Consider the following 11,876-nt stretch of genomic DNA (forward strand, 5'->3'; position numbering starts at 1 on the left):
GCACAAAGTAATGGAAATATATATTTTAAGTTGGTCCGGTTTGACTTTTTAAATTGTGTGGAATAATGTGTTTCACTGTCCCCAAGACATGATAACAAAGCCCAGAAGTGCAGGAACTTGGTGGTATCCAACTTTAATCAACCTATTTCTGCGCTTCACACAGGAGCCTGTTGAACTGGTGTCATATAACAGGTTGATAAATAATTCCTCCATGTGCTGCTTTCCAGGAAACTACTTGTGTGCTTGAAAATGATACAGCTGAACACACAAATAATTCAACAGATTCTCATACATAGATCATGTGTTTTTAAACGGAGACCACCTGGCTGGCTCAGACTTTTCTCTGGTAGCCCATGCTTTTTGCTGGTCAAGTAAACTTAAAGAGGTTGACAGAAATAAAAATTTTTAAAAAATCACTAACTCATCCACATTTTAAAGCGGGTGTAAAGAACTGTAATCTCCACATTTCAGCTTTCTTTCTTTTCTTTTCTTTTTCAAAATAGAGTTACGACCTTAACCTCGAAATGTTGAATAATATTTTTTCCTTATGTGGCCCTAATACAGAGGAATGGAAGACAGAAAAAAATACGTGTGTGAATGAAGGAGCAGAGGTAGTGAAGGTGGATACCTCGCGCTGGCCATTTAAAGAAACAGCGCACGAGCGAGGTGAAGAAGAGACTGCAGGCAGGTGGAGTGGGTGGAGACGAGTGTTGATCTGTGACAGAGGGATAGCAGCAAGAAAGAAAGGGAAGGTTTACAAGATGGTAGTGAGACCTGCAATGATGTATTGTTTGGACATAGTGGCACTGACACAAATACAGGAGGCAGAGCTGAAGACTTTCAGATCTTCATTACGAGTGAGCAGGGTGGACAGGGTTAGAATTAGAAGAAGAAGAAGAAGAAGAAGAAGAAGCGGCACGCCATTGGCCAGAGTGGCTGCAGCGGAACTTGCTATTGGCTGATTCTGTTGCCCCGCCAGTCGAGTCGGGAAACAGCGCCATAATTAAACTGTAGCCGACCTGTGTTTTCTGCGGATTGTTTGCGGCCTGATTTACTAAGATAGTAACAGACAAAAAATTTGTTCCAGGACGGTTGGAACTTTTTTAATCTTTCAGTGACCTTCCCAAAGAGTTTAGTTTTGTTACGTTAGGCAGGTAGCAAGGGCGCTAATATGGCCCGATCGCTAGGCTAACGCAAATACCCCAGCAGTCGGTAACAGCAGGCTCAATTTAGCGCTCACAGTCTCTTCCTTCAGCGACAACAGCGATGAACTACCCGCGAAGCCTCCAGGGTCTGCCGTGTGAAATGTTCCAGGAGACTGCGAGAGCACGGTGAGTTAATGTTAGCACACAGCTAGTCGTCATTAAGCTGCTCCGTTACAGGGCCCGTTCCTTTGACAGCAGGTAATAGTTTAATAACCCACCCCCATCTCCCAAAAACGACAAGAGAAATGAAAGCTGTCTGTTCAGCAGTGGTTTGATCTGTTATGGATTATATCACAGGCTGTGAACCTCGCGTGTTCCCCTTTATGACAGCAGCGAAGGAGGTGATCAGATTCTGAGCTGGAAGAAGGTTGTAACTTTCGTGTTGACTTGACTTGGCTTGGTAACGACAACAAACAATCTTCCTTCCAGGCCAAAACACTGCTGAAAACCCAGTCTCTAGTTTCCTCTGGACTTCTTTTCCCCAAGCCTCAATCAGCATGGATGCCATTCTCCCATTCCCATTTGGGCAACTCTAGGAGTATGAATGTTAAATAGAAAGCACTTAGGTAGAAAAATGGTGATTGAGGCAAGTTGTATAAGGTCCTTTGAGGGCTACTCAGAGTAGAAAAGCGCTATGTAATTTACCATCTAGATATCTCTTTATAAACTGAACTGGTCTGTGAGTTTCCGTGAGCTATAGCTAGCCTAGATTTAACAGTGAATTGAATAAGCTCTTTAAAAACTTTATGTCAACATCGGTGAAGATGACCAGAATTTACTTTGACACTTGGACTCTGAATACAAAAAATAAAATTTCTTGTCATCCTTGTATTTTAGTCATTCTTTAATGATTAGGTTTTTGTGACTTGATTAAAATGTGAATCATTTTGTTATGAAATATAACAAAGCTGTTTTTGAAGTGTCCCCATCTTATCTCTTGTGGTGTACAGGAACTCAGTGAACCCTCGGACACCACTGAGTTTCCCTAAATCCAGATCAGCTCTGTGGGACAGCAGCCCCATGGGCGAGAAGCTCCGCCTTCACCTCAGCTCACACAGGTAACTGCTTCCTTGCTGATCAATAGAACTGGTTGTGCACTGTTGTAGTGAGAGCACATTGTAGCTGAGATCTAGACTCACTGCTTGTGGTCTGCTAATGTGTGCAAAAGTCTGCTGAAGGAAAAGACTGCATACTAAGTTATTAAGAATGGATACTTTTCACATTTGAGTGAAAATAAGGAAAATAAGATGCTTTTTTTTAAACCACGTAGAGCAATAAAAACATGACAGACTTTTACACTTTATATTTTATTCACTGAATCAATAACAAATTTAACCTACTATAATCTTGTCATACTTAAATGACAACAGATGAGGTATGTGTCTCTGCAGGAAGCCTCAGTTGGTGCTATTAGAGAAAACTCTTCGTCTGGCGCATCGTCACACCCGTCGCAGTAACAAGCCCCACCTCCACTGTTTCTTATTGGGAACGGTTTCTGTCGATTCAGGTCAGAGGTTAACTTCAGCTCATCCTGAATGCTGATTCAGCTCTTTTATAAATGTGTCTGTGGCATTGAGCACCTTAGTCCAGCTGTCTGTCCTCTGTGTGTTGCTGTGGTTCAGATGAGGAGGGCATCACAATCACCCTAGATCGCTTCGACCCGGGTCGGGATCAGGCCGGAGCCTCGGGTCAGGTTCCCTCTGCTCCTCTGCCTGGAGACGTCCTGGTTCCCTGTTTATTCTCCTCTCAGACTGAGACTGTCGTCCAATCAGAGGCCGAGCTCCATCACTGCTTCAAGGTGAGTTTGTTACCCTTCAGCCCTTCCGCTGAAACGGCCACTTGAAACTGCTTAAAGATTACACAGACAAAACATTTCCCAGCGAATGCAGCACATGATCAACTCTTCTTACTACAATGATCTTGGCATATGCATGCTTAGACTGACACAGATGTGGTTTTAGGTGGAGCACAGCAGCTGCTGGTGTTCAATTCAGCTGTTCTTGTGATTTGGCTGAATTACAAGAACAGTTGCCTTAAGACACTTTATATTGTAAGGTAAAGACTCAACAATAATACAAAACTGTGTTGACTGTGTGTTGGTGTTTTAGGTGTTGCAGCAGTTTGTGAGCAGCCGACAGACTCTAGATCTGTCTCAGCTGCTAAAGGTCAAAGGGCATGTGGCCTGCTGTGAGCAGAGTGATGCTGCAACGTTTACCCTCAGCTGGTCAATCATCAGTCCGTCTGTCAGCGTGGAAGTGGAGCCGGTCAGAAGTGTCCCCATCATCCCGACTGCTCTGTTCAGGAGTCTAACCAACGTAAGCAGACCACTGGGGCGTGACAGCAGCCGACAGAGAGGGTGAGAGAGCGAGAGTTCATCACCACATGTCTCGGCCTCTGATCACGTTTGCTGACGTCTCAGTTCTCTTTTCAGGTTTCTGACCATGGACCAGACCAGGAAGTTGCTCCTGCTGCTTGAGTCTGATCCGAAAGCCTCCAGCCTGCCGCTGGTCGGACTGTAAGCTTCACCTTTCATCAGACAAGCCTGGGGGGGGGAAAGTCCGAATTATCACCTGGTAGTTCTTTTGGGATGTGATTAGCACTGATGTATGAGTTCTTTTAAAAATTGTTCACATTTTAAGAAATTCTGATTTTAATTTTCTAATTATTAATGAGAGGCACTTGTATTTTTTATGAAATGTTCTACTCTGAGTAGGAGTACCGAGAAAAAATGATGTGAAAGATTTTTTTTTTAGATGAATTCTAACAGTCCAGATGTAAGCCCAGATGTTTTTGCTTCTCTTAAGTGGGGGTATTTCTTTCTGCTTCCTGTCTCGTGACAGCTGGCTGAGTGGAGTCACACACATCTACAACCCTCAGGTGTGGGCCTGGTGTCTGAGATTCATGTTCAGCTCCACCCTCCAGGACAGGTGAGGTGACGGTGGCAGAAAGGAGTGGATTGGACGTGTTCGCGTGTCTGATCGGCTGTGCTGTGTTTCAGAGTGCTGTCCGACGGTGGCTTCTTCCTCCTCGTTGTGTTCGGTTGCGCTCGCAGAGCTCCTCAGTTCTTCCGCTGTCGAGGCTCAGGACCACAGCTGGACTGCCAGCTGCTGACGGCTTCACACACAGCCACTCTCTACCAGGTAACACAGCACCTGTTTTAAACTCTTTCTCCTCCTCCTCAGTCATTCACTCATGATCAGCTGTGCTGTGTATGCTCAGCAGGCAGTGCAGGTGGATGGGAAGACTCTGCAGGTGGAGCTGACTTCAGAGGATCACAGCAGAAAGTTGGAGGTCTTCAGAGAAGCTCAGATCTCTTTCAGCAGGCAGGCCAATGAACTAGTTAGTACTTGTCAGACAATTAGTAGTGGTGACTAAAAAGTGTGTTAATGCTCGTGTGCTGATTTGTTTGTGCCCTCAGAGCGCCTCCACCCTCCGCTGCCCTTTCTGTCACTGATCAGGACTCTGGAGTTGAGGATGATGATCTTTCTCCACGGCCGTCCCCGAGCCCTCATACTCCAGCTCACCAGGTCAGTCACAGAATGGGCTCGGGTCAACGCTTCCGTTAACACACTCTGGGGTGGTTTGGGTGGTGTGGAGATGTTTTTCTCAGATGTGGAAAATGTTACGTGTGTGAGATGTGAGGTCTGACCGTTCTGCGGATGTGCTGATTTAACATTAGTTTTCCCAGCCCTTAGGCTGTCTCAGGCTCAGATGTTGGGAATATTTTACTTTTGTGCGTCACGCAACTTGCAAATCCAGTGTTTCATGTTCATCTCCTTTTTCCCAGCCTTGTTAATAGAAATCCACAACATTTGATTCAAATGTGGGTGTACACTTTATATGATACTTTTTTGGTGCCCACTCCTGCTTGCTGACAAAACAACATTCTTCCTCTTCCTCCTCTCTGGTTGGGGTTAGTAAATGGTTAGTGCATGTTGATGTTGCTGATTATGTAGTAGCAACTTTGTGCTAGGTGGGTTTTTTTTTGTGGTCTTTGTTTTTAATGTGGTGTAAATAAAGTTGTGTTAAAAGCCAAAAGTGTGTGTGTGTGTGTGTGTGTGTGTGTGTGTGTCCCTGCAGTAATCTGTTGTTCCTTTCAGGCTCGGCGGGTGGAGCCATCTGTTCCCGAGCTCTCTCTGCTGATTGACTCCAGCTTCACCTGCACTCAGCCCAATCCTGCCTCTGCCTGCAAGCCTCCAGCTCATCCACGTGGAAACTCCTCTTCAGCCCCTAGAACTCCTCCTTATCTTCAAAGCACCCCCAACCCCAACTCCAACCCACAGCAGCCCTGCAACTGCTGCTCTAACCATCCCTACAACTGTACCGCCATTATCGCCTCCCCAGGTCTCCCTCCTGCTGCTTCACCTGTGTCCCATCATAATGATCCTTCTGCTTCTAGTCTCATCCATGCTCCTCCTCCTCCTCCTCCTCCTAGCAACCATCCATCTCTTTCTGTACCTCCTGCCCCCACCACTCGGTCTGTTCCTCCATCATTCACTTGCCCTGCCCCCTCTCCATCTCATCAACATGTTTCACCTCCACACTCCTCCAGCCACCCAGCTCCCCTCAACCCTGATATCTCTACTCCCCTCTCCACCCACCACCACGCTCCTCCCTGCACACTTGTCCGCCCTCCTACTCCTTCCTTCCCGTGCAGACCCCCAGCCTCCTTCCCACACTCCTATGCAGCAGCAGACCCTGTGCCCTCGCCCTGGCTTTCCCAACCCTCCTGTATGAATCAATGCTGTTATCAGGCGAGTAGAGTTGTACCACCAGACACCTACCAGCTCCTCCTCCATCAGGAGCACCAGCTGCGCCTGCTGCAGGCTCAGGTAACAGTTGTACTCTTTCCACACAACACAACCAGAATATATACGTCATGAACAAGAACAAGGACTTATCATTGGCACACAGGGAACCAGGAAGAGGCCTGAAACTGGAACTGTGGCTGTATTTAAAGGCTTCTGTGGATAGTATTGCTGGCTAGTTTCAACAAGTACTGTTTAACGTGGCTGCATCCTTGCTGCAGTTAATATTTTCTGATAATCGGGCAGGTCCAGATGCTCCTGGAGGCTCAGAAGAAGCTTCAGTCCTCTAACCAGTCCCCAGGCGACATACACACACCCATGAATGTGGCCAGCATCGCCGTAGAGACAGGTGAGTGTTTACTGAGCAGTCAAATCACCAGGAAGAGGCTTATAGCTCACATCATCACCATTTTTCCCCATCACTCTTTTTCCAGGTGCTAGTCTGTTCTGGGGGAGTCCTGCACAGTCCACCTCACATCAGGAAGAGCAGGTGCACCCTCCCTCCTCTACTGGGCCCCCGTCTACACCCAAGCCTCCACCTTCATCTTCCTCCTCTAGCCCCTCAAACTCTTCATCATCACTCATCAGGCCTGCGGGTAGTGCTGACAGTGACAGAGGTCATTCAGCTCCCTGCTCCCCACCTGGTGTGCACAGGTGAGACCAGGTGCCATTTAAAGAAACAAATTATTTCCAGCTCAAATTTCTCTGTACTGCAGAAGTACTGACAACCTCGTGCAACTGAGATAAATCCACTCAGTTAATGAGTCTTAACTTCTGCTTTCATGGTTTTCTTTTTGTAAATTGATGGTTTGATTTGCAGTGACACTGAATAAACCTGTGGTGCTACTAAAGTTTAGCGAAAAGTTAAACCGCTGTTGTGGAGCTATCTCACCAATGCCTTTGCTCTTTTCCACATCAGCAGTCCAGTTCTGGGAGAAAGTCTCAGCATGTACAAACCAACAGAGGAACAGCACACCTTCTACCACAACCTCATGGTGAGACAAAATAGTATCTGCAAACCTGTTTGATACCCGGTCTAATAAAAGGTAACAGTTTGACTCTGCAGTCAGAATGATAGGAATAGACCCTTCCTTTCCAGAAAGCACTGCATGAATCTCTTTGTGACTGGGTGAATGAGACTTTTGGTAAAAAGCGCTTTAACTGCTGAGCTGAGTAGAATGGCGTTACAGAAGAAAAACGTGTTCACCTGTTGAATCCAGAAAAGGGTTAAGCCTCCAGAGTCAGAGAGAAGCCATGTTGCAGAAATTTTTCAAACCAATATCACAGCAAAACGTGTAATAGAGACTGTGTCCACTTTCACCCTTTGCCTTCCTAAAACGTTAAATAGACATGCACGCAGAAGTTTCATTACCAGCAGGGAGAGATAATGTATTTAAAGTGTGCTTTAATGCACAGGTACACAGCAGCACAGGTACGAATGCTCTAGGCTGCATATACTTTGCACTGCCCACTGCTGGGGAAGCGTTGCCAGTCATTGATGTAGGGCAGCGTTTTGGATTCATCGTACAGAATTCCTTGATTTTTTTTTTTTCCTCCTCCTGATGAAAACATATGTCAAACATTAACAGAAAAAAACCCCACAAGGATCAATCAAAGGACATCACTGTTCAGTAAAAGTAACCTAAAACACAAAGATTGTGTATCATTACATTTAATTCCAAATTGAACTACTTTTTTTTTCCTTTCCATTGGTCAGTATTATTAACACAGGGTTCATTTGTTCTCTGGGTACAAAGGACAGAACTGTGCATGTCATATAAAGATAATTACTTTTGCTCTGTGTCTCAGACGCAACTCACCAGTCGTCTTCAGGAGTCACCTAGCAAACAGGAAGTGGAGGACGAATCCAGGAGGACGAGGAGTCTGTCAGCAGTTTCTGATTGTTCTCAGTCCTTCCAGTCCATGTCGTCCTCTTCATCCAGCAAGAAGCAGCAGCAGCAGCAGAGTCCAGTAGAAGACCCGGTGGTCAGTGCTACACTGCGGCAGCTGCAGCAGCTCGGAGTCCACGTGGACGAAGACGTTCTGACAGAGTCTGGCAAAAACCATCGGAAAGCTGTGGAAACTGCCAGGTACTGAAATGCCTCACACACGGATATCTGTGTGCGCCACCCTTAAACATGAAAGTAATACTCATCTAGAGCTGCAGGCTCCTACTGCAGCCTGCTCAACTGTACTACAGACTGCCGCTTGAACTTAGGTACAGGTTCATGAATCCAGATTTCAGTGAAGTTTTCTCTGGTCCCCAATCAGACCAGGAGTGACATGTTTAGCCGCTCGTTCTCCTGGAATTGCTAATTCTCTGAGTGGTGTATGGAAAAAATGTCTGCTTCACAGATAATTGGGAAGTTTCCAGGAAAAACCTGATCTTGTTTGGAGAGATGGCATTCATCCCACTTTGGATGAAGCTGCTCTCATTTCTAGAAATCTGTCTAAATTTATTAAACCCCCCCTAAAATGTGACTATTCAGTGTTGGGACCAGGAAACAGAGTTTCAGTCTTATACGCCTCTCTGCAGCTTCTTTCCTCCTGATTATTAAAACCAAATATATCACAAAGAACAATATGACATCGTCAACTGCAAAAAAAGAGTAAAATGATGAAATGTGGATTAATAAACATTAGGTCTCTTTTCGATGTTAGTAAATAACTATTGTAGGTGAGTTTTTCTTTCTTTTTTTTTTAAATGTCCATGTAAATGTTGAAAATGTCTGCCTCAGCATGGCATTTATTCTCTTATTAGACTCAGCTTCTCTCGAAATTTAAGTGATCTCACCACTTGAATCACATGGTCCATCTTGTTCTGATGTATGGCCTAGAAACTGAACATTTAACAATATTCCTTGAAAGCGCTGTTTTATTTTTCTTCTAAAGATTTTCTGGTCAAATTGAATTTTACAGTAATGCATTACAAAGCAGTGGGGAATAAACTGAATTGCAGTAGATATCTTTCTGAAAGCTCTGTGTCATTTTAGGGATATGATTACTTTTTTACTGTTATGTTCTTAAACGCCATGTGCAGAACAGCTACCTAAACTCTACTCCCACTGAGGTTGATTGGCTTTTTTACAGTGTTACATTCATCACTACATACAACTCTGGACACGCTGTGTACTCTGAAATTGAAGGCAACAAATCAGAGATGCCTGACTCCCCTGTGTAACTCTCAAATGCACAGCCTAAATCAGATAAGACACAAGTTATCGAGGAATTTGCATTTCACTAAGGTAGATGAAAGGTCTGCGTTATCTTAACTATGCTGCTACACTTTATCCTGTCAGTGTTGGAATGTAATGCATCTGCACAACAAGTTTATAGCCGATGCCATGACTGTTTTTCTCTCTGTGTACTGTCAGCACTCTGGCCAGCATCAACCCGGCAGCAGTACTTTCTAGACTGAGTGTTTCTGAGCCGACAGCCAGCGCTCTGTGTCCAGGAGGCAGCGTGGATCTGAGCCTGGAGGCCAACGCCATTGCCCTGCACTACTTGAGTGACTCTCAGCTCAGCAGGCTGTCCTTGGGAGGCCACATTCCTCATTCTAGTCTCACTCCCTCCTCCACTAGTGATTCTCTGCCATCACCTAGTAACATGTCTCTGGCCACCAGAAAGTACATGAGAAAGTATGGGTTGATCGAGGAAGAGGATGGTGAAGATGAGGTGGAGCAAAAGGAGGTGGGAGTTCAGGAGACATCAGATCGTGAGCCCCTGACAGAAGCTGTGAATGCGAGGTTCCTCCCACAGAGTCAGCTGATCCAGGATCTGCGCCCCAAAATGCAGCTATTAGCCAACCACACTGAACCACATACCAGTGACAAAAAGAACCATTCCAACAGGCAGCCATCTTTTGTCAGGGCAAACCTCCGTCAGACAGAGGGATCACTGGGAAACATCCTGGACCTGAGCCGCCTGAGACAGCTGCCCAAACTCTTCTGATGCCCACATCACCAGTAAAGCAACCCCATATTGAACTGTAATATGCACTAAGCTTTTATAGATAGTTGAAGCCTGGTGTGTCCTAGGTACTCTCAGCTGGTCTGATAGACGTCCTGGTTTCCATGGACACTGGCTGTCACTGGAAATTTGCCGTCTTTAGTCCTAGCAATTCTCTGGGATGCAGAAAAGTGCTGGAGGCTAAACTATTTAAGATAGCTGCCCAAACTCTTATGACACCGTGTAAACCAGACTAAACAAACCTCTTAAACTTTAAGTGGAATTTGCTTTGCTCAAGGAGCTCAGGACTGTTGCTAATACGATTTTATTTTCTTTTTTTTTACTGGAAACCTGGTTTCTTTTTAAAAACCATTAAAGTTTGAATGGTGTGCTCAGTGTGTTAATGAACTAATAGTCTATTGAGTTGGTCAGATTTGTGTGTTTGATGGACTTTTTGTGTCATATTTTCCTCTTCTGTAAAATGTCTCATGAACAATTTGTTTTAGTATTTATGAATCCACAAATAAAGTTTTCCCAGGAAATTCTATTAAAACTGCAGCGGATGGTGTTGCTTACTTCAGACGTCATCTGGAAATGTACTGTGTTAGAAATGAGTATTTCCACACCCACCAGAGCTTCAGAACCAGAACTCTGTCCGTGCCGGAGCCAAGGAAACGTGATCGTTCTAGAAAAGGTTTTTGTTTTGTTAAACTAACGATCACCTAGTAAACATTAGCTATGGCATTACTCCACATAAATAGTAGTCAGCATGTTCGTTACTTGATATGGAGTTTTCTAACTCCTAGCTTCATCTTTTACAAAGTTCCTCATTACTGTAATGCATTTAATTCAACCTGCTGCCTTCAGTTACAATCTTGTCACTTAGTGGTGCCCCGTGAAGCTTTGCAGTCTCTCTGATCGTCTCCTGGTGACTCTGTTGGCTGTCATCTCCCGGCTTGCAGCCAACCCCTCTTCTGTCTCACCTCTGCGGTATCATGTACAGCAGGTCCATTTAGTTTCTCCAGATGAATCAGGATCCCCTTTTCTTTAAATCCTCTGCTCCCTTGCTTGCGCTGCTGTACATTACCAGCCTGCTGTTGTACATTACCAGCCTGCTGTTGTACACATGTAGTTTGGCAGGAGGCGGTTTTCCCTCTCCCACAACGTTCTCCTTATTGGTGCCTAAGGCTCTCTCTTTGCCAGAGTTTCTGTGGGTTAATCATGTTCAAAATGTGTCCTCCAGTCACCACGGAGTATCCCCGTCTTTTTCCATGCAGTGAGGAGCATCGTTCTTTGGTTTGAAATTCCTGAACGCAAACAAACCATTGACTGAGGCTACACTACTCTGGCCTGAGAGCTCTGTGGCATTGTTGTATTTTGAGTTTCACTTCGTCTTGGGGCACCAGCTCCTTTTAATAAAGTTGTCTATATGGTGCTGGATGTCCTTCCAAAACTTGTTGTATGCCCTCCAGGTTAGTTAGCTTCATTTGTAGGCTTCATTGTTTTTAACTTTAATTCTGAGCATTTTGTGGCTTATGGTACTTTGGAAAACTGTAAATAATGACTGAAAGGCAATAATGAATAGAATTATTACTGCTTATTGTAGTAGTGGTGGTAAATTTAAAGGCTTGTGTATAGATTTCTAAGGCAGCCAGGCTGCTGATTTCTTTGCTAAGTTCAAATGAATCCAGGTATGAAAATATAACAGATTAATAACTGATTTTTCCATGAAATGTTTGTATGCATAATTTATGCGGACATTTGTGCCTATGAACTGTTCGTAAATGACACCCACTACAGGAAATGAGAGCAAATGTTTTTACAAGTAATCCTTGAAGCTCAGAGGACATCCCTAACATGGCCTTTTCATAGTACACAGCTCTGACCTTGAACACCGACTGTCCAACCACCTGCT

General features: G+C 44.8%; 1 protein-coding gene across 3 annotated transcripts; it reads left to right on the forward strand.

Annotated features, from left to right (window-relative positions):
* Nucleotides 1-694: 694 nt before the first annotated feature.
* On the forward strand, nucleotides 695-10,548 carry stil (STIL centriolar assembly protein; the record flags this gene model as incomplete). Of its 3 annotated transcripts, none has more annotated exon segments than XM_005948411.3 (16): nucleotides 695-1,331; nucleotides 2,156-2,263; nucleotides 2,597-2,712; nucleotides 2,828-3,003; nucleotides 3,314-3,561; nucleotides 3,637-3,720; nucleotides 4,046-4,132; nucleotides 4,204-4,345; nucleotides 4,425-4,528; nucleotides 4,624-4,732; nucleotides 5,306-6,037; nucleotides 6,260-6,362; nucleotides 6,448-6,667; nucleotides 6,936-7,008; nucleotides 7,823-8,103; nucleotides 9,388-10,548. In XM_005948411.3, coding segments are annotated over 16 exon segments (3,225 nt in total). In that variant the 3' UTR covers nucleotides 9,965-10,548.
* Between the last annotated feature and the right edge of the window lie 1,328 nt (nucleotides 10,549-11,876).

Source organism: Haplochromis burtoni, unplaced genomic scaffold, assembly GCF_018398535.1.
Source record: "Haplochromis burtoni strain Fernald_Lab_line unplaced genomic scaffold, NCSU_Asbu1 Contig_598, whole genome shotgun sequence".
Taxonomy (NCBI): domain Eukaryota; kingdom Metazoa; phylum Chordata; class Actinopteri; order Cichliformes; family Cichlidae; genus Haplochromis; species Haplochromis burtoni.